The sequence below is a fragment of the Pleuronectes platessa genome, chromosome 7, assembly GCF_947347685.1.
Source record: "Pleuronectes platessa chromosome 7, fPlePla1.1, whole genome shotgun sequence".
NCBI lineage: Eukaryota > Metazoa > Chordata > Actinopteri > Pleuronectiformes > Pleuronectidae > Pleuronectes > Pleuronectes platessa.
In genome coordinates this window covers 16611694-16638150 of record NC_070632.1, presented here as the reverse complement: position 1 = coordinate 16638150, position 26457 = coordinate 16611694, and the positions used below count along the sequence as shown (strand labels likewise).

The 26457-nt window shown below is 41.0% G+C and overlaps 3 protein-coding genes across 3 annotated transcripts; 1 reads left to right on the top strand and 2 right to left on the bottom strand.

The window, feature by feature from the left end:
* Positions 1-627: 627 nt before the first annotated feature.
* LOC128444138 (ribonuclease P protein subunit p25-like protein) lies at positions 628-1278 on the bottom strand. Its single transcript, XM_053426445.1, has one exon. The coding sequence runs from the start codon at positions 1276-1278 to the stop codon at positions 628-630; it is 651 nt and encodes a 216-aa protein (XP_053282420.1).
* A 6311-nt stretch (positions 1279-7589) lies between these two features.
* On the bottom strand, positions 7590-16214 carry LOC128444137 (protein mono-ADP-ribosyltransferase PARP6-like). The gene is made up of 23 exons (XM_053426444.1): positions 15970-16214; positions 13995-14211; positions 13374-13451; positions 12954-13048; positions 12792-12852; positions 11934-12024; positions 11780-11846; positions 11274-11423; positions 11036-11177; positions 10802-10933; positions 9968-10063; positions 9769-9861; positions 9554-9679; positions 9392-9457; positions 9213-9280; positions 9048-9096; positions 8778-8890; positions 8606-8678; positions 8425-8494; positions 8135-8214; positions 7937-8000; positions 7772-7856; positions 7590-7686 (listed from the first exon to the last, which is right to left on the bottom strand). The coding sequence occupies exons 1-23, from the start codon at positions 16212-16214 to the stop codon at positions 7590-7592; spliced, it is 2358 nt and encodes a 785-aa protein (XP_053282419.1).
* A 770-nt stretch (positions 16215-16984) lies between these two features.
* On the top strand, positions 16985-25152 carry pkmb (pyruvate kinase M1/2b). Its single transcript, XM_053427112.1, has 11 exons — positions 16985-17045; positions 18160-18338; positions 18459-18550; positions 20266-20397; positions 20510-20696; positions 20790-21060; positions 21145-21295; positions 21393-21545; positions 22927-23093; positions 24282-24463; positions 24553-25152. The coding sequence occupies exons 2-11, from the start codon at positions 18188-18190 to the stop codon at positions 24657-24659; spliced, it is 1593 nt and encodes a 530-aa protein (XP_053283087.1). The 5' UTR covers positions 16985-17045; positions 18160-18187; the 3' UTR covers positions 24660-25152.
* The last annotated feature ends 1305 nt before the right edge of the window (positions 25153-26457 follow it).

Below are 26457 nucleotides of genomic sequence, written 5' to 3'. Positions count from 1 at the left end.
TAGTTCTCCATTACAAATAAGTCAGAAAAATGTAGTCAAAATGATTTATCTTGAAAATTTATTGTTTTCTAATTGTCATTTTAACTTTACACTATAATTATAATATAATTAATCCACATAAACTTTAAAATATGCAAGCTTAAATTCAGAATTATAACTTATTTGTAGGCTAATTGTGATCCACTGCAACTCCTCTACAATTATATGGGATAAAGTTAAAATGTTCAAAGTTAAGTATCAGCACTCTATAACATTTTATTATATTTGTATGGTTCATGATAAAAATAAGGGCAAAAATGTCTGTCCGTCTCTCAATTACAAAAACAGTTCTGTGCAGAAAGTAACTTCTTTATCACACTTTTTTCTCAAATGAAAGATATTTCTTTATCCGAAAAAAATGCTGTTCATCCAGTTGTGCTTATAATTTTATGATTCTTATATAATGAACCTCCATACAAACATAAATTATTATGCTGATCTATTTATTGTTTGTACATAAACATTGAATAGCAGACTGATATTTAAATTCAGTTATTTCATATTCTCTTTAAAATTTGATGATGCTGACAGGAATGATAAAATAACCAAGTCTTACAAATTTTCAATCTACAGTGAGACCTGGCTTGTTCAGGGGGACCACATGCTCCAGTCGTCCTGACACAGTCTCTTGGCTCTGTCCTCTGAGGACGGACTTTGAGCTGGCCTGAGCAGAGCCCTGCATCTCTCTGTGTCCTCTGCAGGAACACCCAGGGACTGTGGAGGTTGGTATCCAGGCTCCTGGGGATCCAGAGGGTCTTTAGAGAGCAGCATACAGATGGCAGGGATCGTCCTCTGCGTGCTTGTCCCTGCAGCTCCCTGTTGTGGATCCTCCCAGACCTCATTCACTGTCTTGTAGTAGATTTTGGACACCTGGTGCAGCCCTCCCACTTTACGTTTCAGGATCTCCACGCAGGTGATAGTCTTGGTGACTCCCCTACCTGAGCCAGTGAAGACCACCTGCCTCAGAGATGTCCCGTTGCCGTCTCTCCCCTCCCCGTGCATGCGAGCTGTCACAAACCGCAGTAAATTGCGGATCTTGCTTCCCTCCTTCACTCTCATGTGCAGAATGTCATCTGCCAGGCCAGGGATGGGATAAACACTGCTGTCCTCTGTGCGGCTGATTCTCCTCAAGTTGCTTTGGCCAAGTTTTGAAGACACAGAAGAGGACGGGACGCAGGGGCTGAGTGAGGCAGCCTGTGGCTCCATTGCAGTGCTGCATGCAGCATTTGAACTCTTCATCTGACCAGTGGGTTCAGTAGAAAGCCCAAAAAGAGGATGTTGAGGAGAGGATGATGTCAGAGGATGATGTCTCTGAGCCTCCAGCCTTGGTTATATCCATACATACCTCGAGATCTGAAGATTGGCCTCTTGTTCATTTGCGCAAGAGACTAAAAAACTGAGCAGCTTTGAAATTCAAACTTGTGACACGTCTTGATCTTCTGTCTTCTGTCTACACTGCGTTTCCATTTGGTCTCCACAGTACTTAGATGACAGGCAGCAGAATGAACAGAGCATTTCTTCCTCTAATCCCATTGACGTGAAGGAAAAGATGCCCTTGCTCTATTCAGCTCTGAGGACAGCTGATGCCAACAAACACATATGAGGCTCCGAGCGAGACATGTAGAGTGGGACATAGTGCTCTTAAAGGCACATGCAACATTTAACAATGTCTGTCACATTCTCGGCTGTTGGTGTTTGGAGGGGGTGGGGGGGGGATCTTTTGTTAAACCCTCGAGGGCTCAGATATTTGATTTGTCTGTATGGTTGCTTGAATCATACAGATGAATAAACATGAGTTAATGAGATTTAACAAGGCATGTAGTTGAAACAATCCTTTGTTTCAAACGATTGGGTCGTGACTGTCACGTTTTGTTGATATTCTTAATGTGCAGGGTCAAGATATAAATAAGTAGCTGCGCCAATATACAGAAATATCATGTCTTTGGAGGCAACGTCCCCTCTGCACTATCATCACAGAGCCATATGGTCCTTGAGAAATGTCTTCCTTTGGGCTGTTCCAGCAACTTCACAGCTCGGCTCCCTTCAGTCCATCGCCAGCTGGGCTGACCCAGAAAATGCTCGCTGCGTAATTTTGATTCCATGGCATTTCGGAGACAATCACACCTCGGAGCGGCTGTTTAAAGGGATAGTTCCCCCAAAAATTAAAATTCGCTCATTATCTAAGCACCACTATGCCGATGGAGGGGTGGGTGAAGTTTCTGAGTCCACAAAACACTTTTGGAGTTTCAGGGGTAAACAGTGTTGCAGCAGAGTCCAATCCAACTCAAATTAACGGTGACCGATTCTTCAAACGTAAAAAAAAAAGGTCTTTGAGCAGCCGCTCCGAGGTTAGATTGTCTCGGAAATGAGTCAAAATTACGTAGCGAGCGTTTCAGATAATGAGGGAACTATCATATTTAGGTTGAACTATCCCTTTAAGCCAAACTTGTAAATGAAAATTATCAAAAAGGCAGCACTTGTAAAGAAGATCTCTTTGCAAACAGATGTGTTTTCATGGGTGTGGAAGCAGCTGTTGGGCTCATATGGAACCAGTACACTGTTATAATGGGGCATTTCTGCCTCAAAGGATGGTGTGCACTTGTTCGAGTTATTCACTGACTCGAACAATGGCATTCTTAGCACTGGCTATATCACCCAGGGCAAATGGCAGCTGGCACCCAGGAAAATAATCCACTGAGCATAAGTGTCAATGAAATGTCCAACATTGAATTATAGTATAATCATCAAGACAACAAAAATGTTTTTTGATTGAAATCATCCTCATATTAGGGTTTTCAGTGTAAAGTACATGATTTATATTTTTGTGTGGGGTTTCATATTTGATTTGATCTGAAATAAGAATCTGACACAGGCTCAAAACCCACGATTTGAATGTGGTCACAGTGTTATCCAACTGCAGCAGTCTCCACAGTTTGAATCATGAGTGTCATGACAGCACAGTTACCAGCTCTGTGGTGATAATGATGATCCCGCATAGAGACTTGTTATCTGTTACGCTTCCATCTTGTGGTGCAACGCATGTATTACACATCTAACAAGTAAAATGGGCCTTTGCGTTTCAGGTCAAACTGCATAACAAGAAATATGAAAACATTTGATCTGTTGCAAACAAATATTGTAGAAGTTTATTTAAGAAAATGTGTTCAAATAAAAATGTTTCTATAAGACTGGCAGTAGATGCATTTAAATGATATCAGATACAAGGCAAACCAGCTTTTCACTGTTGGTGATTGTAGCTTTAAGCAACTGTTCTAAATCCTCTGTACAATGTTGTCCAAAAATTACATTAATAGAATGAAATCACTACTAAGAACTCATTTGTAACACCTCGGATAAATGATTATGCCTCCATTAGCAAGACACTATTGATAAATGGTTTACATACAGGTTCAGCAGTTGATTGGTTCTCTGAAACCTGGCATATGCTGGTAGCAACAAAATGACTGTCTAAATTCACTGAGTAAAGAAAAAGTAAGGTTGTATTATTGGGCAATTTTTTTTAACAAGCAATCAAGAACAGGTAATATGAACGCTGACACGTGCACAAGGAAGAAGATGAAGAGTTATTTGAAAAACAAAACTGCCCATAGAACAAGAACGTAAATGTGTCATTAAACGGGGAATACTCAACAACTCCCTGGGCATCCCATATTTCACCTTTGTTACAACCTTGAGGTTGTGTGGACCTCTCTCTCTCTCTCTCTCTGCCTCTCTGCTGTGATGATTGTGTGATGTGTTTCAGGTGTGTCTCTTCGAGTGGATGAGTGGGTGGATGTGTTTACAGGGAGCGGATTGGTTCCAGCCCAAGTGGGAAGGATAAGACGACGGTTCCCACAGCTCCTGCGGTCTCTCTCCTCTTGCCACTGCCAGCCGGACCTCCAGCCGGACTCAACTTATGCAGCACTCTGTAAATTGTTCTTTTGGTAACAGCCCGTTCTTGGTAGGGGTGGGTAGCATTTCTGTTCAAACCATGTTTTCTCCTGTTTTTGTTGGTGAGGAGTTAGGTCAGTACGATGTCTTTTGTTTTCCTTAATTTTGAGTAGGGAAGCTTAGGTTGTTTCGCCTTAGGGTTGTTTTCTGTTTATTGTTTTGCTGTAAGCCCACCCTGAAGCAAATGTGTCAATAAACACGAACGAACTGTTAATTGTTGTTGCTGGTTCTTGGGAGCGTGGCAAGGAGGGGGGGGACTCTTGTACCATGTTGCGATTGTATTTTCCCCTAGGCAGGGTCGTAACACCTTCCAGAGTAACACCAGCGAATATTAATATTTGCTTTTCATTTCAAATAGTAGTGGTACTCTGTTCAGGAGGTGTGAACAAAAGTGTGAGTGTGGCAAATGTCACCTTCAGACAGGATATTATAGTAAGTAAAGGCCTCAGTATGCTTCTCCGAGTCCGTTTCGGAATGACGGACGGACGGATCGGACGGACCCTTTTTGATTTATAGTTCTACGAGCCTTTTTGTTGTGAAAACAATTCACCGCCAGAACAGTAGATGGCGAAACACACATTTCGCCATCTTACAGCATGTGTGTACACACGTACACACATGCTGTAAGTGCTCTAACCAGCCACCGTCAGCCGGACAACGCCGCTGGCTTAACACACTTGTCACATTAATCATAGAGTCGTAGTTGTGATTTTGGTTTATTGTGATGTAGGGAATGGAACAGGAAGTTTCCATTCCGAAATGCTGGCGTTAGCGGACCAATCACAGCCAAGTGCTATCCGTGGGCTGTCCGTCATTTCGACGTGTAGTTAAGGCCAATGTATGCTTCTCCGTTCTCAACATTGAATTATAGTATAATCATCAAGATAACAAATGTTTTTTGATTGAAATCATCCTCATATTAGGGTTTTCAGTGTAAAGTACATGATTTATATTTTTGTGTGGGGCTTCATATTTGATTTGATCTGAAATAAGAATCTGACACAGGCTCAAAATTGCCCTCTCCGTGCCTCTCCGAGGCTTCTCGGAGAGCTTTTCGTGCAGCTCTCATTTTTCTAACTACACATTGGCCTTAAGAGTGCTTCATTCGGCCAAAGAAATATACGTTTTCTCTGTGATTGAGGATATGTTTTTTTCCAAAGATAAAATGAAAACCAGGGATTTGTTGTTGTATATTCGTGCAGTAGTGAGGCCTCACCTGGTCGGTGCATGAAGCAGAAGTCAACCTGAGAAGCTAAACTTGAACGAGGACATCTAGAGGGGGACAGAGAGACAGCTCACCTTCAAAATAAAAGTTCAGGAGGCCGGAGGTTTGATTTGATTAATGAGTGACCCTTACTCCTTCTGCTTGTTGATGGGAACAATGTCATTTATTTTAATCACCTAATATAAACTAGAAGGTTTTGCATGAATTTACAGAATCATATTCAATTAAATGTGTCCCATACTGTGATTCTTGCAAGGCGTCAGAAGCCAAGGTTGGAAACTACTGGGTTATTCTCTAACAATAGGTTTTTAATGCATGTTAAATCATCCAAAAATATAAAAGTAACCTTTAAGTAAGGCAGTCAAATATATGTAGTAAAGTAGAAAATACAATGTTTTTCTGAAATGTGTATCAAAAGCAGCATAGAATGACAGACATACACACACACACAATAATTTGTCCATCTTTTTCCTGTGTTTAGTTTCTCAAGGGAATGAGCAGGTATCTAATCCTTAATGTTAAGATAATAGCGGTGTGGCCTTAGATGTAGAGTGGTCGTTCTCCACAAGAAGGTTGGGGGTTCAATTCCCACTCTTCCCTATCTGCATGCTGACGTGTCCTTGGCAAGATACTGAACCCCTAAAATTGGCAGGATTTCAACCACCAATTGCACAATATCTTACACCATGTAAATAAAAAAATATTTATTCATTAATTAAAACATTTAATTAATCCTGCGCATTCCGCTTCTGCGCAGGAGGTAAATAAAATAAATGAAAAGTACATTTTCACCACTTTCAAATTTTCTGCAAATTTTAGGCATGTTAAAGCCCTCAAAAAGCTATTTCATTTGCATGATAAACAAATAATAACGAGGGGCCATTTGGTTTGCAAACAGTAGTCACACTTAACCCAAACACATCATAACAATACATAAAAAGAGCGTTAACCAGCCATTAGTCCTTTGTTAAAAAACTAAAATGTATTAAAATGTGTCTGTGCCATACACCAGGGCTACAGCTGGTTTAAAAGTCCGACTGCTGAGTGGACAATGATCTAAAAGATGACAAATGGAAGCATCAGCACACATTACAATAATAAAATTTGAAAAATTGATCCACGACCTCATGGTCCATGATCACATTATAGAATCATTAGTGTAATAACTGGTGCATCTGTCTCCCCACATGTGAACTACTTTGTTTTCAATGATGAGCAATCATTTCTCCTTCAAATGTCTTGTTTTATTGGATCAACCATCCACCACCCAGAGATATTCAGTTAATCCTAGTTTAAGATTTTTTGAAACTGGTAACTTTGCACTTTTTCCAGAGTTGATCGATCAGTTGTTCAATCAGAAATGTTATGTCAACCAAATTATTGACTACTGTGGTAGCTCTTAGATATTACCTATATGAAATCAATACTAAAACCAGGATTGCTCAACCTTGGAAAGTACCAACTATAACCTTTAATTTCAAAAATTTCTTGGACTGCAAAGCAGCACTGCCCAGGACCGAGCACATGGATTTTGAAGCACTGCATTGCGGCATGCCTTTTGCCTGAATTTTTTTTATAATAATTACAACAACTTCATTTTCACACTGATCAGTAGGTGGTGCTCTGACCCTGAGGAAATATTGACAAATAAAGCTGTTCAGGCTTGGACTCTGATCATGAGACAGAAGTTTGGTGGTGATTGTGCATCACTGAAGTAAGCCCTGGGACAAGTACCGCAAAGTGTAAATGTGGAATATGGCAAAAATGGCCAGTAAATGCAAAATAGCAGGCTTGCTGTTGCTTTTTTCAAATTGCACCTCAGACTTTGTTGTTTGTCTGGTCATGATACACCTGTGTATCGATTTTTGGGAAGATTGGTCAATGTGAACGCATCCCAGGGGTCTCGGGGGGGCACCGTTGAGCCATTTTGCCACGAAAATTCCTCCAGAATACGTACATTTTCACAACTTTGTAATTATCTGCAGATTTTGGTAAGAATTTGAGCATGTTAAAGCCCTCAAAAAGCCAATTCATTCGCCTGCAAAATAATGACAATTGTCTTTACCATTCCAATAGGGCCTCACTGTCTGTCAGTGCCTGTCAGTGCTCAGGGCCTAAAAAGGTTTTACAGGTCCTCGATTCAACAACTCAACACTTCATCTCTTCCATCTACTATAATCATACATGATCAAATATAAAAGAGATCCCTCATTCACATTTGTGGAGTATTTTCCCTCGTTTTAGTTAGAAAATAGTATTAATCACTTGTCACATCCGTCAAAATCGGTTAATGTTTAGATTTACTCTTGGTCCATGTTTTTATAAGAAATCTACGGCATAAATAAATGTTGCTATACGGCACATGTTTGTCTTCTCAGCACGGCTTTGAAGCAATTACTTGTAAAATTTCTCTGTGGATCGCGGCTTCCTGAGCGTTGATGTGGACATCTCCCACCTGACCATTTTCATACCTGAGAAAGAAAAGAGAAACATGGAATATAGATCGTCTGTAGCTAGGGGGAGGACTTCTTGTCTGCTGCTTTATATTTCACTCACACAAAGAGGAAGCGTGTGCACACGTGGTCAGATTTCGGACACACCCAAATGTTCCCATGCTTTTGAAGGTCTTTTGAAGTGATGACTGTTAGACACATAAAACAATGTCACACACTAATATTAACGAATCAAAGCTCTTTGTTACACTAGATTTTCCGTATTTACCTTCACAGAGTGCAATGCAGTTCAGGTTGCTGCTCTGCAGAAACCTTGCTTGCCCCGGCTCTTCCTAAAACAAAGATTAGAAATGATCTTTGTTTAGACAGGATTAGAATCAGGATTAGATTACAACAACAGAAGAAGTTGTCGTAGGAGGGGCATAGGAGCTCAGCCTGAACAAATGGGAGCGATAGTCGACTGTACCTGTTTGACTTTGTTCATTCGATTGTATTTCTTCAGGAGATCTTCTCTGGCAGTTATTTGGTGTCGACCTTTCCCCATCTCTGAACAAAGACAAGAAATATATGTTTCAAAAACTGAAAAGCAATGATATACAGAATGATTATATATAATGTGTTGATATTATATTAGTTTTATATACAAACCAGTCTACAAGTGATTAAAATAGGCTTTATATTTATAGTAACTAATCCCATTTAATATTATTATTATTAATAATAATGATAAGAATAATATCAAGTGCGTATTCTTACCTGAATATCCAAAAGATATGCTTGAGACAGGACTCAAATAGATGCCTTTCCCATATGCAGCTCCATGAAGCTTAAATAGAAAAAGTCAATTACTTTTAAAGGTCCAAGTGAATATATAATACTCTTGTGGGTTGAAATCTCCACTGTGAAATGCATAGACATTGGTGTTTACATACTCTACCTGTAATTTGGTGTATGAGGCATTAACCAGCCCGTTTCTTAGAATAGAGTGCCAATTTTCAATGTGGGAACCACTGCAAGATGAAAGAATCAGGGCTGAACAAATGAAGCAGCATATAAAATTGATATTATTATAATTATTTTTGCAGTGCTACAGCTTTTAGTTTAATCACTGGAAAGCAAAGGTGCTGCCATAAAGCTTTCTGGCGGTTTTGAATCGAGCCTCTTTGGACGGAGGGTTGCTGATCAACAGGAACTGATGGGGCGTGTGCATGAACTTCAGTTGCTATATTATGCAGCAAGGGATTAAAAAAACATCATTCAGCGTATGAAGCACAGAAAATGATCTAAACATTTCGCAGGTAAAATATTAACTTTGGCTTTAAAACGTGTAGCTACTGTGTTAAGACGTCATGTTCTTACAGTGGACGGCTCTGTCGTACCTTGTGCAGTGGAAGCTTGACAATGTGGGACCTGTTGCTCGCTAAAATCCTGTTGTCAAACACACAAACACGCATGTGAATATGAATCTGAGAAACACTGACGTTATCACAAGTTAAATAGAACAACTACAGGAGCGAAACACTAGTCCAGTTTGTAGCACTCACCATTGTAGCAAGGGGTAAGCGAGAGGATCTAACTTGTCCATCTGCTTCCTAATTTCAGAATGTGGACCCTGGAAATGAAATAAACATCAGGAAGACTTTCAACACCTTTCAGGTTATTCTCTGAAGAGGACAAGTGTTAATGGTGTCACTGGTGTAGGATTGACATTCAGATCAGTCACCTGTGCCATCCTCCTGACTAATAAGACACTGTCCAGAGCTTTTTGCAGCTGGTCGTAGCTCTTTCTCTGCCACAACAAATTACAAGAATCTGTTAGAATTTCAAACCTGATACTTAATAATCAATTTCCAATCATTCAATTAAAACATTACGTTGTTTATACCTTTGGAGTAAAGGCCAGAGCTTTGGGGTTGTATGGATTAACGACAGAGGGGTATGGCTCAAATATGATGCTCTTGCGTGAAGACTGAAGAGCCGCTCTACACATAGCGACCAGCAGGTCAATCACCTGCAAGAACAAGGATCGTTTTTCACACATAACTCTTATTGTGATCCCTCATGCTTTGTGTTTAAAGTGCCCGTGAGTTCTTTACCAACCTCTGCACCGGTAGCAACCTCCTCCGTAGCTCCAGACATGACCCCCAGTGTGTAGAATGAAAACACACACAGCTCCCTGGTGCAAACTGCAGGCTGCAAACACACAAAACAGAATAGTGACAAAGGCTCACCTGGATTTGAGAGTTCTGCTTTATTATTATTTCATCAACTGACTGTTAATTTCTTTGCAGCAGCGTACCTTTAACATGGGGCCGTTCTGAAACACATGTCGCTCATCGCACACCACACAGAATTCATTCAGCGTCGGCATTCTCTGCTCAGCGTACCTCATTATCTATGTACAAGGAAATCGTAATGTCTTAAAAACACACACCCAGAGGTGAAACTGTTTAAGGGTGGGCCCAGGAAACAGACCCCAGACATCATAAGCATCATAGAATCTGCTTAACCGTTTAAGGAAATGTAACAGAAAGTTATAACCATGTTTTGTGGGAATCCATCCGGTAGTTTTTGTGAAATTTTGCTTACAAACAATCATGGGAACTAACCAATAAACAAACAAACAAAAATAAAGAATATCTCAAATACTGAGGTGCTGCAATTTTCATGGCTTGACAGGACATATTTAAGTTAGTTTTAAAAGCCATGTTAGCAGTGATTTAGCAATTATTCATTCACATTTCACTTAATTTTACCACATGAAAAAAATATTGCTTTTATTAATCCTCACAATCAACTTTATACGAAGTAAAACTAAAATAAGAATTCCTAAAATATGGTTGAAACATTTGTAGTCGACTGATTATTGTGCTTACTAAAGAATGGTTGTTTTTATCTCCACATTAATAAACAAAAATAATTATATTGTCTGACCTATTCTGATTTCTCAGTATTTCTGACTATTAAACATGTTTATAGTGAATACACGTGTTTGCTGGCCTACATTCATCCTCCTCATGTGCAAACATAAGGTGGGAGAAACATTAGAAACAAAAACCTCCTCGACAAAGTATCAACATGTTGAACTGTATAATGTTTATAATAATAACATTTATAGTGGACAAGGCTTTACCTGCACTAAGAAGCCATGCTGCAGAGTGGGGGTGGTCTTACAGTGTCTGATGGCCTGGGAGGAGAAGAGCAGCTCTATCAGATGTTTGGTGCTGAGCTGTGCTGATGATTTCACTTCTGACACCAACACCCTCTGTGGAATAAGACACACAAACACTTTTAGTGGATAAATAAATTACAAAAAACAGTAAGACTGTTGCACACACAGCAGTAACAGCCATCTGGAGGGAGTCACCTTCCCACTGGGTGTGTAGGTTAAGAGCTCTCCTCTGGGATTCTTGATGGTGTAGTAGCTTGTGTGATTTGTGAATCGGCTCAGTTTCATGCCTGGTAAAAAAAGTCTTCCTTTCATAGATGGAGGCTTGAGCTCATTTGACCTGCCCACAGTGAGGAGGGGACAGAGAGGTGAACACGTATCCATCAGCAGATCCAGTCAGATGTGAAACAGCTGGGTTCCTGAAGTCACCTCTTACTTTGGAAGTGGTAACCAGATGCTGAGTCGCGCTCGGAATTTCTTGATGGTCCCACTCGGCCTGAACCAGCTGTGTCTGCGCTTCTGCTGGACCACGATCTTCTCGTTGGTCAGGTGGTCCCTCACCCGAGATATGAAAACTGCGAGAATACTGGGGAAGATAACAAGTCAGAAAAGCATTGAATAATATACAAATAATAAGGGAGGAAACCTTACAACATTTTATCTAATCCATTTTTGCACAATTCTGGTTTATGATACTCTCATCCAATCCACCGTGTGCCTTATGACTGCATACTATGTCGTACTGCGTGCTATGTTTGGAGTACTTATTGTGTAGTGTACTTATTTGTTCTGTTCTTGCGTACTTATATGTTCCGTATACTTATATGTTCACACCTGGGATCAGTCCTGTACATATGGCAGAATTGACAATGAAGTTGACTTCGACTTTGACTTTGACTGAGTTGTCCCATCAGTGCCATTAGAGTATTAAAGGACACTCACTTCTGCAGTTGGTTCCCGAGCCTGAAGTGATCCATGTTGGAAGGCTGGAAGACTTCAACTGAAGGCGCTGCAGTGGGAAACATCATTTCATCAGCCGCCCCTCACACTGTATTTACTGCACAGTTATTTTTGCAGCAGTTTTGCAGACGCTCACCGGGTCCATCCAGGTACTGAGAGAGAGAGAAGTGCAGACGGATAACGATGGGCTCCGACGGGTCAATCCTCCAGGCGTTGGCCACCTCTTCCTGAGGACACACACAAACAGCATGAACAGGCCCATGATGCTGTGACAGGAAACTTGACTGCGGAGCTGAAAGCAGACAGAGAAGTGAGCCCAGAAATAAGATCTTGGATAAAAGCTAATTTTATCATTATATAATTGTGCTACAAATATATTTTTGAGTGTTTTCTGAAGATGTAAAAACCACAGAACAGATTTTATAGGAATCTCCCTTGAAGGATGGGACATGAGCCCAGAAAGAACAAATAACTTTTGGAACAGATGTGGATAGAGAAATCGATCTATTCTATCTATAGCTCTCTGTAATATTGCGAAAGAAGAATTTTCAGATTTTCACCACTTTCTCAGGGATTGATTCATGGGTCTCTTAATCTTTTTTTTACAATGCATGACTTAAATTTGGTGCAGCTTTACTGTTGGGCCTTGTCAGAGGGATGTGCTCTACTGAGTGCCATTCAAGTTTTGTTTATGCTTTGTTTGTTCATCGGGAGGATTACGCAAAAACTAAAGAGCGGATGAAACACGGGCCAAGAAAGATCCCATCATTTTTTGTCAAAGAGGTGAATCCAATATCTTTTATATCACTTTCTGTGTCATTGCAAGACAGGGAGATTCTTTTTTACATTTAATTTTGTCAGTGAATAATTCATGAAACTGATACCGATACATAGTGCATGCAATTTGGTCCAGGGGGCTGTATCACTCTAATTATGAAATGCTGCCAGAACGTTTGACTGTAACATTTAGAACAGAACAGTGAAATTAACTCACTTCCAAAAAGGTGGAGTTAATGTTTAAATCAACGTCCACAGCATCGATTGGTCGATACACCCTAACAGAAGAAGAACGAGGAGAACATTAGATGATATAGAAGAGTGGCAGATTTCCTTTCATTTTCAGGCCATGGAGGAGAGAAGATGTTCAGACGTTCACCTGACAGAGACGCCAGAGTCAGAATACAGAGTCCTGACGGCCTCGATGTCCGTCTCCAGCTGGGGGTGGTGACACAGGTCCGTGGCACAGCTCTCCTGCCAAGACAAACACCAACACACTCACCTTATGGTGCAAACAGCTCAGCTCCGCAGGGCACTGACGGATTAAACCACTCAGAGTTCTTAACAATAGCTGAGAAGACGGCTCTTACTACCATCACCACCGAAAGGTTTCTGAGGACACAACACTTTATCGTTTCACCCTCTATTCAGCATTTTCATATGATCAAGCTATATGTAGCAAAGAAAAGTATTTTCCATTCCAGCTTCCAGAAACACAATAATTCGAGCCTTTTTAAAAAATCATATGCTGGAGTAATATCCATAGAGCTACCAGGAGGTGACTGAAAGTGATGTTTACCTGTATACCACACAGGATCTCCCCTGTGTCACTGTCCTCATCGGTTTGGCTCTCTGTCCGCTGTTGGCACTCAGTCTCCTGTCGGGTTAATGGGAAAAGCTGTCAATCAAAAGATCCCCTTGTTTGCACAGACAATCAGTTCCCGCTATCAACCCAACATCAATATACTGCTCAGTGTAACATAACATGCTATATAAGTGTTTGATAAATCTCAAAATTGTCAAACATTGATTTTCTTTTCACCCACTGATTAGTTCATTGAATATTTCAGACCACTGAAGAGAGGAAATGGAGATTTTAAAACTACACTCACCATGCACTCAGTTCTGTGACACTTCTTCACCAAAAATCAACAGTCGGTTCGCTCCACTGTACTAAACAGAAAAACTGGCAGAACATACGTGAGTTAATTAGTTCAGCTACTTCTGCCATAGAGACAAGAACCTATTGGTGATGGAATAAGCATAAAATAAAGGTATTACCTCTCTTCAACGTGAAAATCGCCAAATATTCCACTTGAGAAACCTTTAAATCCTGTAAAAAAAGATATATATATTTGACCCCAAAACTACCAAAACAAATGAGTATCTCTGTTTGACAGTTGGCCGGCTCTCCGCTCACCCTGGGGTTTTGAACAGCAGGAAGTCCCAAATGTTCAGTCTCAGACTTCAGTGTGACGTGATTGGCTACAGATACTGACGGACCAATCAGGTGAGCCTGGTTCTTAGAGGCAGGGGGGATGAGGACCTGCAGCTCCAGGGCTTTTACTGCACACTTACAGTCTCTTAGTCCTGTTAGATTTGAATGCCGCCCATTGCCATGGATTGAAAGAACAATACTTTGTAAAAGAATAAGAAATCCACACACAGTCCTGCCGCCTCTTTAGAAGTCAGGTTCATGAATCTGTTGTAAACCAGTGGTGTGAACACAGATGACTGGTGGCAGATTTTGAGGAATGGTGATTCAGGTGATGCTTGGTGTGTATTGGTCGTCCTGTCCGTCTGCGGTGCTGTGGTCCGACCTTAATCGGCAGTTACCCTTGTTAGCAGTCGCCTGCTGCTCTGCAGTCTGGTCAGATTAGACACTTGCAGGACTGCATACATCTGTGCAAGTCGTCTCTCAACGAGTACTTTTCTCAGAGTAATCCACTTAGACGAGAGCAGGTGTTGGTTACGTGACCCTGTGTAATTATAGTGGGTGGCTACAATATCCATGTATTTTACTGTATGCTGCACATGTTCAAATATTTATCTGAACTGATCAAATAGAAAGCAAATAAAGCTTCTGCTGGGATGAGTGAGCACGTTTCAGAAACAGCAGAACATTAGAGCTTCACAGAGGTTGTGTCTGCTGCAGGATTATGTTGCATTAGAATGTGCAGTTTTGTGTTGCTGTATTGACCCCTTGTCATTTTAAACTCCTTTAATTTATTATTATTATAACTTTTTTTATCAGTCAGGTCAGCAAGAAAACTGAACATTTGATTTTTACATCAGGAAACATTTAGCAATGAGAAAAAAAATCTGGTTGTCAACTGAAATAAATGTTTTTATGATACGTCATTGGTGTATTTCCATAGGAATAAGGAAATATTATGGACCAGTTTCACATACCACGGTATTTATAGCATTGCTACCTCTTCTCTGTGCTTTACTTAACAACTAAAATCTATATAAAATAGCACAAATCACAAATAGTGATTGAATAAAGTTGATTGTAAAACCAAATCCAAACATAAGACAATTTAATCACACTATCCACATTAGAAAACAATTATATTGAATGAGATTTTTTTTTATTTGTTTAAGCTTTCCAGAAAATATGGTAATATTACAAGCAAATACACAATTTAAAGTAATTTAAGTAATTATTTATTCATACATTATATTTAATAATTTATAAGGATGAACACCATGAAAACTTTTTCGTGTGGTTGTGTGCAGCTTAACCCCAAGCGAAGCAAATGGTTTATTTTAGTCAACACAGCCAAAACGAACATGTGATACTTATGCCATATGTTCATGGCCCACATACTGTACATACATGCATACACACTTGTACAAACACACACACATATATATATACATACTATATATAGTATATATGTGGAACAATCTGTCCAATGATATCATGTTGGCTGACTCAGTAATCGTTTCTAAGTCCCCTGCACATATTTTTTTTGATTCTGGCCTTGTGAAGACAGTACAGTATGTACAGTACAGTATGTTCTATCTTCACAAGTGTGTTCATATATATAAACAAAAGTCTATTCATAATTATTTAAGGAAGAAGAGCAGAAAAGAGTTAAGATCCTCCTTTTCTTGCATTGTGGAAGAACAGAGAGCATTGCTAGCAAATCAGACCTTCTTCTTTTAGCATATATACATACGGATTTAATTATACTTTTAGTTATTTACCTGTGTATAGCATAAGGTTAAGGCACAGCAACTTGTATTTGTTTATTTGAAATATCACAAAAGTCATTCAATGGAATTTACAGAAATTAAAAAGCACAAAAGTATAAAAACACATTAGAAATGGTAATTGCTATACTCTAATCACACTAATCCGCTCCTCCCCTCCTTTCACTGGTTACCAGTGGCTGCCCGCATCCGTTTCAAAACACCAGTAATTGCGTACTATGCTGCGAACGGATCTGGTCCAGTCTACTTCCTGGACATGGTCAACCCCAGTCCGTCCACTCCGCTCTGCATCAGCCAATCGGCTTGCAGCTCCCTCACTGGGAGCGAAACACTCAAAATCACGACAGTTTGCTGCCCTGGCTCCTAAATGGGGGAACGAGATCCCCAATGACGTCAGGACAGCAGAAAGACTGGACATCATCCGCCGCAAACTAAAAACACGTCTCTTCAGAGTGTACCTTGAATAAAAATGTGCCCTCATTGTTGAATGCACTTATTGTAAGTTGCTTTGGATAAAAGCGTCAGCTAAATGAAATATAATGTAATGTAATCTAGTGTAAAATATTTTAATGTAAAACATTAAATTAGAAACACAAATTGTAACGCTGGTCATTTGTAAAATGTGTAGTGGGAAGTAACAGATTCGACTCTAATGTGCATTGTTATACAGGATGTGCATTGAGGTCATTTGATGGGATTAACAGAGATAAAAAAAAGTATACAAGTACAGACTGCATGCATAGAAACAAAAAAGATATGGTAAGAAACATTTGTAATTTTTTAAGTAAAGAAACACATCTTCTTAAACAGGTAATGTGTCAATTGTATAATTAAGAAGGATCAAGCCATTAAGTTAGAAAATAACAAACATTTTTATAAATGTGAGGTCAGATTGTTAGGTCTTGTAACTCAGTATGAACCTTTCAGTATCAGGTGCGCTTATATTTAAGGCGCCCCATGTTCGGACAGATCTGTGAAAGTGTCGAACACCACTTGTACCTGCGCTGTATCCTTCCCCACAATCCTCCACTTCCTCGTCTGTAAGAATGTGATCAGACTTTAACACGGAGGTCTCCAGGCAGCTTTTGTATATTTAACTGCCTGCATTACCTTAAACGTCACGCCCTATATCCTGTGTCACCGCATGTTGGTGACACAGGAAAGTAGTTCCGGCTGGTGGGGGGCAATAAAAAGCGGTGGCTGCGGCACAACCGGCGGAGCTTTAGTCCCTGCGAAGTTCACTCAGTAGGTGAGTACCACAGTGTTTGTGTGTGTGTGTATTTGTCTTCAGAGACTCATAATAATCTAACAATACACTTACTTTATATAATAATTATTGTTATTGTTTATATTATTAAACCGAAGAAACTTTTACTTCTTAATCAAATTATGAACTTATTGTACTTAATATTACTAATATTATTTGTTACATGGGGGTTTACTCTATAGGAATTAGCTGCCACTGCCCTTAAGATGACTTTTTGAAAAATAAATTATTCATAACTACATACATGGGTCTTTTAACTGTGTGTAAGTTGTCATGTATGTTATATATATCATTCAATACATATTCAAACTTTATTTATGCCACTGGGGGCAATTCATTTGGAACAGTTTATACAGAAAACTATACAGCTATATCGGCTGCTATAATGAACCTTATTTAACTGTCTCAGGTCTGCTAATCTATATCTATAATTGTATCTATATATGTATATATATATATATATGTATATTTAACTTATGTAATTTAATTATGATGGATTGGATTTTGTTTTTTATTTTCTGGTGATGTACTTGCAGTCAGTAGATCTCTCAGCTGACCATGTTATTTTTCAATGAGCATGCTACAGGCAGTTGTTCTTTGTGTGTGTGTGTGTAGCAGCGTTAGTCTCAGTCCGGAGTCACCTCTTCTTCGGCTGCACATACACTACACTCCTGCTGGAATGTGGGAGAGTGCAGTCAGGCAGGCACATACTGTTGTTGTTGCTTTGTGCAGAGGCTCTCTCCGCTCGGCCCGCACAGCCACTACTCACTGGTACACTTTAGATTTATCCATACAGATGTCACACCTTATTATGAGTGTTTACTTTTCCATTCAAATGCTTATTCTATCCTCTGTCATGCTCTCTGATTTAGTTCCCACGGCATGTTTTGGACCGTTTTTGCTTATATGTAGCTTCTATCACAACCTCTGGGTTTAAGTGAAGCTCTTGTGTCAACACTAGTAATGTAATGACTTGAACTGTTTTATGAACACTATGTGACCCATGAAAAAATCTTTTATTCAACTTGGAGGAAATGTCACAGCTATTTTGGGAGCTAATCAATCACGTGTCTTGTTTCCCTCTGCATCTCCTCAGGTCTTTTCCTGCAGATACAGAACCAGTCATGTTGAAGTCAAAGGATACAGGATCTTCCATCATCCACACCCAGCAGCTGCACGCTGCCATGGCGGATACCTTCATAGAGCACATGTGTCTGCTCGACATCGACTCTGAACCTGCCGTGTCTCGCAACACTGGCATCATCTGCACAATCGGTCAGATATCGATTTATTCCTCAGAGCACTTCTAAAGCAATGATTAAAGTACATATATTTATGTTTAAAATATTCACACCACCCATCGATTTTCACACTGATCCATGTGTCTCGATGTAGGACCTGCCACCCGATCTGTGGAAATGTCCAAGGAAATGATCAAATCTGGGATGAACATCGCAAGAATGAACTTCTCCCACGGCACACACGAGGTGAGTCTTTGCTCTGAAACATCTTAACACCCATTAGTGAACATGAGGTGATCAACCCCCAAATGTCAAAGAAATGTCAACGCCATGACATCACGTCTAACGTGCCCAAGAGTATGAATGCAGATGGAGTCTTTGGCCTCTTCGAGAGCTTCAGCGTGACTTTACCCTTTACAGCTGCGTGACATTACTCCGGTGATTTTCGAACTGTAATGTGATCCGAGGGCTTGTATTAGCCCCTTCGGTGCTGGCTCAGAGTTGTAGCTCGATCCGGCGAGCCAACTGTATCTCAACCAATCCTACACGACTGACCCCTCACCATCAAAAGTCAAGCCCCTTCACCTTTTTTACTGTCACCTGAGCAGATGAGGCACCGTCTCTCTTTCATTGGCTGTAGCACCAACACTCATGTTGAACTTTAAAGGTTAAGTGTGTTGATTTGTTTGTGGCTGTGCAGCAGCAGGAGCGCTCAGAATTGCTGAATCATTTTTTTTTTTGCATTAAGTTGTGGTTTGAGCTTCGCAAAATAATAAAACTTCAGAAAATCACCAGAACTTTGGCATATGTTTGTTATGGAAATTTGACCTCTGTCTCATTGGTGTGTCAGTTGTCAGTGCAGCTATAAATAGGTCATTTCTGAGTGCAAGGCGTGCAGCGCCAGTACAAGCAGGAGGCATGACAAGAGGCCACAGTCAGACATTTATTACTAACTGAACACAGTGTTCATATTAGACAATGTTATTCTGTATTGTTACATGTCATTACTAGATCCATCCATGACAGAGTTTTAGGGCCATATGGAAAAATAGAGATCGGAGATCTCGAGAATAATAGCATTATAACAGAGAAACCATTTAAGGAAATATCAAGAAATAAGGAGAACCTGTGTTTGTCGGAGTTCCTCTTCCTCTGGATCCAGTCTCACTGTTTCTAGAGAAACTACGAAACCTGTTAGAATATTACGCAGATGTAACCAACAGTAACCTCACAGTTGACCGCTACCAAACATCCCCTCCTCCACTAAAGATACTTCTTCCGAGTCCATGTGGCTCTTTCTTTAGAATAGATCTCTTCAAAGTCCTGATACTTATGAGAATGTGGTGCTGATGAACCAAAATATTAAACATTTTGTTAAATGTGAAACCTATAGAAGGATAACTATATAAGTGTAACTCAACAAGATCCTCCACATTCCTCCTTTTAACACAGGTGACGGATTGATCTCCTGAAATTCATCCTGTAACATGATACGTACATAAGTTTTGACTTTATTCCTTGAAATCTCAGAAGTTCTTTTTCCTTTAAATGGCCCTGATACTCGACATACATGACTGTAGACACGTAGCAGCTGTGCATGTCTGTCACATGTAGGAGGAAATTAGGGGTTAGATTAAATTTATTGTGACATTGTGTTGTTAAGGTTAAAGCTCAAATACTTTGGAAAGAATTTGATATGTTTTAGTTTGTGCGCAGTTATTTTGGTACAATGTAACATCACAATGTCACGTTCTAAAAATGTGTTGCAGTTGTCACTCAAGGCCGACTACATACAGTTATGTGACTCGCCTGCATGACATGTCCACCTGCTGTTGTACAAACCTAATAAACTAAATAGTTTGACACCTGAATGAAAACATCATAGCATCTTTGTAATAATTAGGTATTACAACTCAATAATGTTTTTTCATTGTTTTTCAATGTCTCCCCACATCGTGCAGTACCACGCTGAGACCATCAAGAATGTCCGCGATGCAGCCGAGAGCTTCGTTGCAGGATCTGTTGATTACAGACCACTGGCCGTCGCTCTGGACACCAAGGGCCCAGAAATCAGGACCGGTCTTATCAAGGGAGTGAGTCTTTACCAAGTTACCAAAACTCAGAGATTGATTTATCGCACAAATAAATGTATATACAAGGTTTTTCCTGCAGAGAACTGACAAAGTGTCCCCTCGGCTTGTTTAGAGTGGCACCGCTGAGGTCGAGCTGGTGAAGGGTCAGACCATCAAGCTCACCCTCGACGACCAGTACATGGACAACTGCGATGAGAAAGTTCTGTGGCTCGACTACAAGAACATCACCAAGGTTGTGCAGACTGGATTCCACATCTACATTGACGATGGTCTGATTTCCCTGAAGGTCAAAGAAGTCGGTAAGCACACAAATAGACACCAGACAGCCACTGTGGAAGTTCTTTCAGCTTAACTGTGGAAATGAAGTTTCTTTATGTTGTGTGTGTCCTAAGGCAAGGACTACCTCATGTGTGAGATTGAGAATGGCGGTATTCTGGGCAGCAAGAAGGGCGTCAACCTGCCCGGAGCTGCTGTCGATCTCCCCGCTGTCTCTGAGAAGGACATTCAGGATCTGCAGTTCGGTGTGGAGCAGGGTGTGGACATGGTCTTCGCCTCCTTCATCCGCAAGGCTGCTGACGTTCATGCTGTCAGGAAAGTGCTGGGCGAGAAGGGCAAGGACATCAAGATCATCAGCAAGCTGGAGAACCACGAGGGCGTGCGCAGGTGAGTCACAGTCGAATCTGAACACATCTGCATCTTTAAGACACACTAAGTGTTTATGAGCTAATTTGTCCTTTTGTTCGATAGATTTGATGAGATCCTGGAGGCCAGCGATGGCATCATGGTTGCCCGCGGAGACTTGGGAATTGAAATCCCCACAGAGAAGGTCTTCATCGCCCAGAAGATGATGACTGGCAAGTGCAACAGGATCGGCAAGCCAATCGTCTGTGCCACACAGGTCGGTGACACAGAACCATCAGGGAGGCAGTTTTTTTTAATGAGAGTACCAAAGTGTGCATACTGACATACATGAGATCTACTGTTGTCTCTAACAGATGCTGGAGAGCATGACCAAGAAGCCACGCCCCACTCGCGCTGAGGCCAGTGATGTCGCCAATGCCGTCCTGGATGGCAATGACTGCATCATGCTGAGCGGTGAGACCGCCAAGGGAGACTACCCCCTGGAGGCCGTGCTTACACAGCACAAGGTAAGAGCACATGTTCTGATTTGTTTTCCTCAGTACAATGGCATGTTTATTGTATGTGTAGATGTCAGCGACTATTCAAGTGTTTGGGATGTTAGAAACAGTTTGATGTGAAAATTGAATGTGAATGATACACATGCAGCAGCCTTATTCACTAAAATCTATCAGTGTCAGGGAGCCTGTATTTTCAGAGTAAAAGCACCAAAACCTAAAACTGTATCAAATGGTGCATTTATGTGCTCTTGAGAAACTCGACCATCTGAGTCTAGAGAGATGTCTGTCAAACAGCAACTTTCTCAATCTTGGAGCTCATTGGCTATACTACTAAAGCACTGTCAGGGGCAACAGGAATATTTGGGGCCTCCAGTGACAGCAGACATGTGGACCAAGATCCATCTTCCATTGGCCAAGCACTGTTAAGTCTGAGGCTCCATACAAAACATAAACAACAAAAACTTTTGTCGATGTTTTAGGTCAGGATGACATTTGGCTAATCTCTATTAACATTTTACCTGCACATAAATGCAGACAAATTAAAAAAACAATACCAACCAATACATTTCAGTCAGTGTGTTTTGCCTCTTTTGCTGTCACTGTTTACCTGTGGGCAACCAAAGCCTCCTCAAACACCACTGGTGAAACTTTAAACCAGAAGACTTCAAGCCACAAAATCTTCTCCCACGCCTACAGATTGTGCATATTCACATACAGCATCTGTTTCATAGAGATTACAATGTTTTAATGACTAATGTTACAAGGGTCACATGTGCAAATACTCTGTTTTGTGAAAACTAATCTGCGTGTTGCTTTGGAAACAAGATTTCACTCTTATATTCATCATATCCCTATCATAATAATGCATCCTCAGTTCAGTGATCATCAATATCATCACTAATAAACAAGTGACCAAGATGAAATCCACTATAAAAATTGTGAGATTACGAATGACAGTAAAGTTCTTTGAGACATGAGTTGCATGTTTTCCACACTTTGAACACATCAGCTTGGGTTTCACTAACAACTTGTTGGTGCTGTTGTTGTTGTTGTTGTTTATTTTGGCTTTGTGTATCTCTGCTGCACCCCTCCCTCCATCTGCTACCAAACACCCACTCAAGTCTTGCCTTGTGCGTTAACCGTGTTATCATGTCGCTCAGTTAGCATGTGTCTGAGGACCCGCAGTGCACGCCAACAGTCCCTGGACCTCATGGCCGCTGCTGATATTTAGCTTCATGTCTCATTGTGCTATCAGGTATGACGACCTCTGCACTAAACATAACAGCCCTTTGTTTTGTCCTTTTTAAAATACAAACTAACTCCTGCAGTTACAACTTTCTGTGCGACTGCAGCCCGACTCCTCTGTAATCGTTTTTTTCGACCTGTTCAGATTGCCCGTGAGGCCGAGGCCGCCATGTTCCACAGACAGATGTTCGAGGAGCTGCGTCGCACCTCTCATCTGACCCGTGACCCCACAGAGTCCGTCGCCATCGGCGCTGTTGAGGCTTCGTTCAAGTGCTGCGCCAGCGCCATCATTGTGCTCACCAAGTCTGGCAGGTGAGAAGTGCACCTTCAGTAAATCTCTATATAGCTGTGAGTCATGATATCCTCCACGGCGTCCACTAAGAGCGAAGAAACTGGTGCTTTTATCCCTCTGACTCCGCTCTCTCAGTAACACAAGCCCACAGCTCATATGAGAAGTGTTTCAGCCTTTACTGAACAACCTTTGGTCCACTGTGACCTTTTGAGATGTGAACCCTGACATTTAACAAGTTAATTTTAACTCCCTGTTCATTCCTTTCCATGTGGGAGCTCATCCTCACAACACATGGTGCAGAAGACATACCACTGTCAGCTGAGTGGCTTGTGTAAAGACAATGTCACAATCAAATCAGTTAGAGGGAATGTTGCTGTATTAACAGTCTATCACATGACTGCTCGGATGTGAAAGGCGTCTATGATGTTTTATCTCTCGACCCTGTGGAGTTCTTTTATCTCTTTCTGCTCATTCCCACCACTTCAATAAGCCATTTTCCTACATGAACTCTGGAAAATTTCCAAACATATGGGTCAGGACATTTAGCAGACTTTGCATTTCACTTATGAAGAATGTAGCAGGAGATTTCCCAGGTTAGATGTGTTCACGACAGGAAAATCTCCAGAACATTCAGGCGAGGGGTGGTGCTGGGTACAACATACAGGAAGCAGGACGTGACTTGTGAATTCTGCTGCAGATCAATTCTACGGCACATAAGTGTCCCTGTTGGTTGTTATCACCAAGGTTCTCAAATCTTTCCAAGTTTACATTTGCATTTGTTTCTTCTACATGGCACCTATTTTTCACATGGGCACACTTAAATGTTTTATTTGGGATTTTGCAGGGAAAATGTCAGAGAAAACTTTGAAGCAATTTAGTTTCCACTGGGTAAATTCAGGAGAATATCGGAGTTCAGTGCAGATCTGAAAGCAGCAATAGTGTTTTTTGCAGCAGCAGGCAGCTCAAAAACCCCATTATGCACTACCTGCAAGGCTACAGCTAACAGATTAGCTGTTGAATGTAGATCTCATAGGACAGTGATCATTCAACAGTTGGATACAGACTGTAAATGAATAATAATATTCCTCTGTGAATGCAAGAGGAAGTACCTGTGCAACTTGTTTCCATTGGCTCTCATCCAGACCAGTGTTGGAGTTTACATTTTTTAATTCTACATCGCTGTTATAACTTGTTCCTGGTTCCTGCAGGTCGGCTCACATGCTGTCAAGGTACAGGCCCCGTGCCCCCATCATCGCCGTGACCCGCTCTGGCCAGACGGCCCGCCAGGCTCACCTGTACCGCGGCATCTACCCAGTGCTCTACACCAAGCCCGCCAACGACGTCTGGGCTGAGGACGTTGACCTGCGTGTGAACTTTGCCCTGGAAGTTGGTGAGTTGGTTTTGTTGATTCAACTGTATAATTTCTATTTGTCAGAGGAGAGGAGGTTGTTAATCTCTGTCTTTTTTATCCATCTCAAGGCAAACACCAGAAATTCTTCAAGTCTGGTGATGTGGCCATTGTCGTGACCGGCTGGCGCCCAGGCTCCGGTTACACCAACACCATGAGAGTTGTGCTGGTGCCTTAAGCTTCACCCAAGGACGTTAGTAACCGCTCCCCCTCCCCTCTCCTGTAAATGGTCACCCACCCCCATGTTGGATTTTTCTTTTCTGTCGGTCGCCGTGACCGGTAGAAAGTTAAAAACCAGGGCCGCTCCTTCGATGGTGTCGTTCACAGATTGTAACTCCATAATTCCTGTCACATGTGTAGTCCATTGTCTTAATCCTGCTGCTGAGTCTGAACTCGATTTGTTGTGTTTCACCACTTCTATCCCAGAGAGGCTTTCAAGTCATGATTATATTCTTAGGTAAAATATGCAACTTTTCAACCACCTCACTAAAAAAAATCGATATAAAATAAGACAATCAGAATAATATGATAACACAGCCTTCAAGCAAGCTAATCCGGTAAAACGGTTATTACAGGACAGGGAACATCAGATCTGTCCACTATTTATCCTATGTATGAATAGTATGTGTCTGTTTTGAACTTGGAAGTATAAAATAAAGATTTTAATCAAACCTTTCAGTAGTGCTGAGTTGAATATCCATCTTTATACACTAATCCAGCATGAACACAGCAAATCATTTTCTTTTTTATTGACATGACAAATATATGACAAATTATAATCCTGCCTATTTTAAATGTTAGTACAAAACAACACCATGAAGTTCTCAATTTATTATCCGGCTTAAAGTCTGAAAGTTCACCAGGGTTTCATCAGATCCTCCTCGATGCCTGCACACTTTACTCTGGTAAAAGAAATCAACAGTTTGGACGAGCATCATTGACCATATGTGATTTTATTGCATTGAATTCGGTAGCTAAAAATGTTTTGTCAAACATGCATGGGTGATGGAATCATCAGATTTGTTGGTTAAAAGGCAGCGACATGAGAAATACATTTTTCAAAGATGAATGACTGACATTTCTCAATCTGAGCCGATTCCCCTCGGCAGGTGCTGTTTGGGTGCGGGGTCGGGGGAGAGAATAGTGATGAGGGATCGCTGAAGCTGACTGGCAGTGACGGGCCAGTGACTGATAGCATCTCTCCTGCCTCAGGGGGGAGTCAGAGTCACAGCAAACCTCTATGTCAGTCACCAGGCAGATAAAACCCTCGGACAGGATCCTCCTGGTGACTGGCGCCTTGCTGCTTTTACAGTTCATCACCGGCCGAGGGTCCAGAGATGGAAGCGTCATTTAAACACACATATTAACAAGTCAAAGGATTCAAGAGTCTGGTTTAAAAAAACAAAACAAAAAAACAGTCAGTGATACACGTCTTATTGATTCAGCATAACATCTCAAAGCAGCAACTGTTCAAGGACAGAAGACCGATTTTACAATCAAACCATTAACAATGATAGAGGTAAATATGCAGCAATATGACCCAGGAGGGTTTTCGTATTAACCATTTGCCCAAGTATCTGCATTTAGCCCTTTGACTGGTGCAAGAAACATTCACATCCATCTTAGTGCGTTGCTGGTTTCAGGATGTTTGATTATCCACAATTGCTTGATTCCCTCATTTGTATCTGCTCGAACTAAAAAATCTGCATCTCGCCCGTCGCCAAGTGCTTCAGTTCAAAGTACCTTCAGTAGAAACACAGATTATTGCATACTATGCTAGTGGCACACCAACCTTGGCTCAGGTGTTCGCTCTGTACCAAAGTTGGTGTCGGACTGAAATGAGTTGGCATGAGTTGTGCTGTTGCAGCTGTGAATGGACAAAATGGGTACGTGTGCGTTGTCTCTGAAACTAGTTATTATTAAAAACAAAACAAAAAACATGAAAACAATCATTGCCTTCATGTTCAACACATTCA

What these genes read in the sequence shown, in the direction of transcription:
- LOC128444138 (XM_053426445.1), bottom strand. Translation starts at nt 1,278, where the DNA reads ATGAAGAGTTCAAATGCTGCATGCAGCACTGCAATGGAGCCACAGGCT.
- LOC128444137 (XM_053426444.1), bottom strand. Translation starts at nt 16,214, where the DNA reads ATGTCCAGTCTTTCTGCTGTCCTGACGTCATTGGGGATCTCGTTCCCC. An exon ending in CCTACACACCCAGTGGGAAG is followed by an intron (nt 10,934 to 11,035) that starts GTGACTCCCTCC and finishes CTTATTCCACAG; the next exon opens with AGGGTGTTGGTGTCAGAAGT. An exon ending in CTCTGGCCTTTACTCCAAAG is followed by an intron (nt 9,458 to 9,553) that starts GTATAAACAACG and finishes TTGTTGTGGCAG; the next exon opens with AGAAAGAGCTACGACCAGCT.
- pkmb (XM_053427112.1), top strand. Translation starts at nt 18,188, where the DNA reads ATGTTGAAGTCAAAGGATACAGGATCTTCCATCATCCACACCCAGCAG. An exon ending in TCTCCCACGGCACACACGAG is followed by an intron (nt 18,551 to 20,265) that starts GTGAGTCTTTGC and finishes CACATCGTGCAG; the next exon opens with TACCACGCTGAGACCATCAA. An exon ending in CCGTGCTTACACAGCACAAG is followed by an intron (nt 21,546 to 22,926) that starts GTAAGAGCACAT and finishes CGACCTGTTCAG; the next exon opens with ATTGCCCGTGAGGCCGAGGC.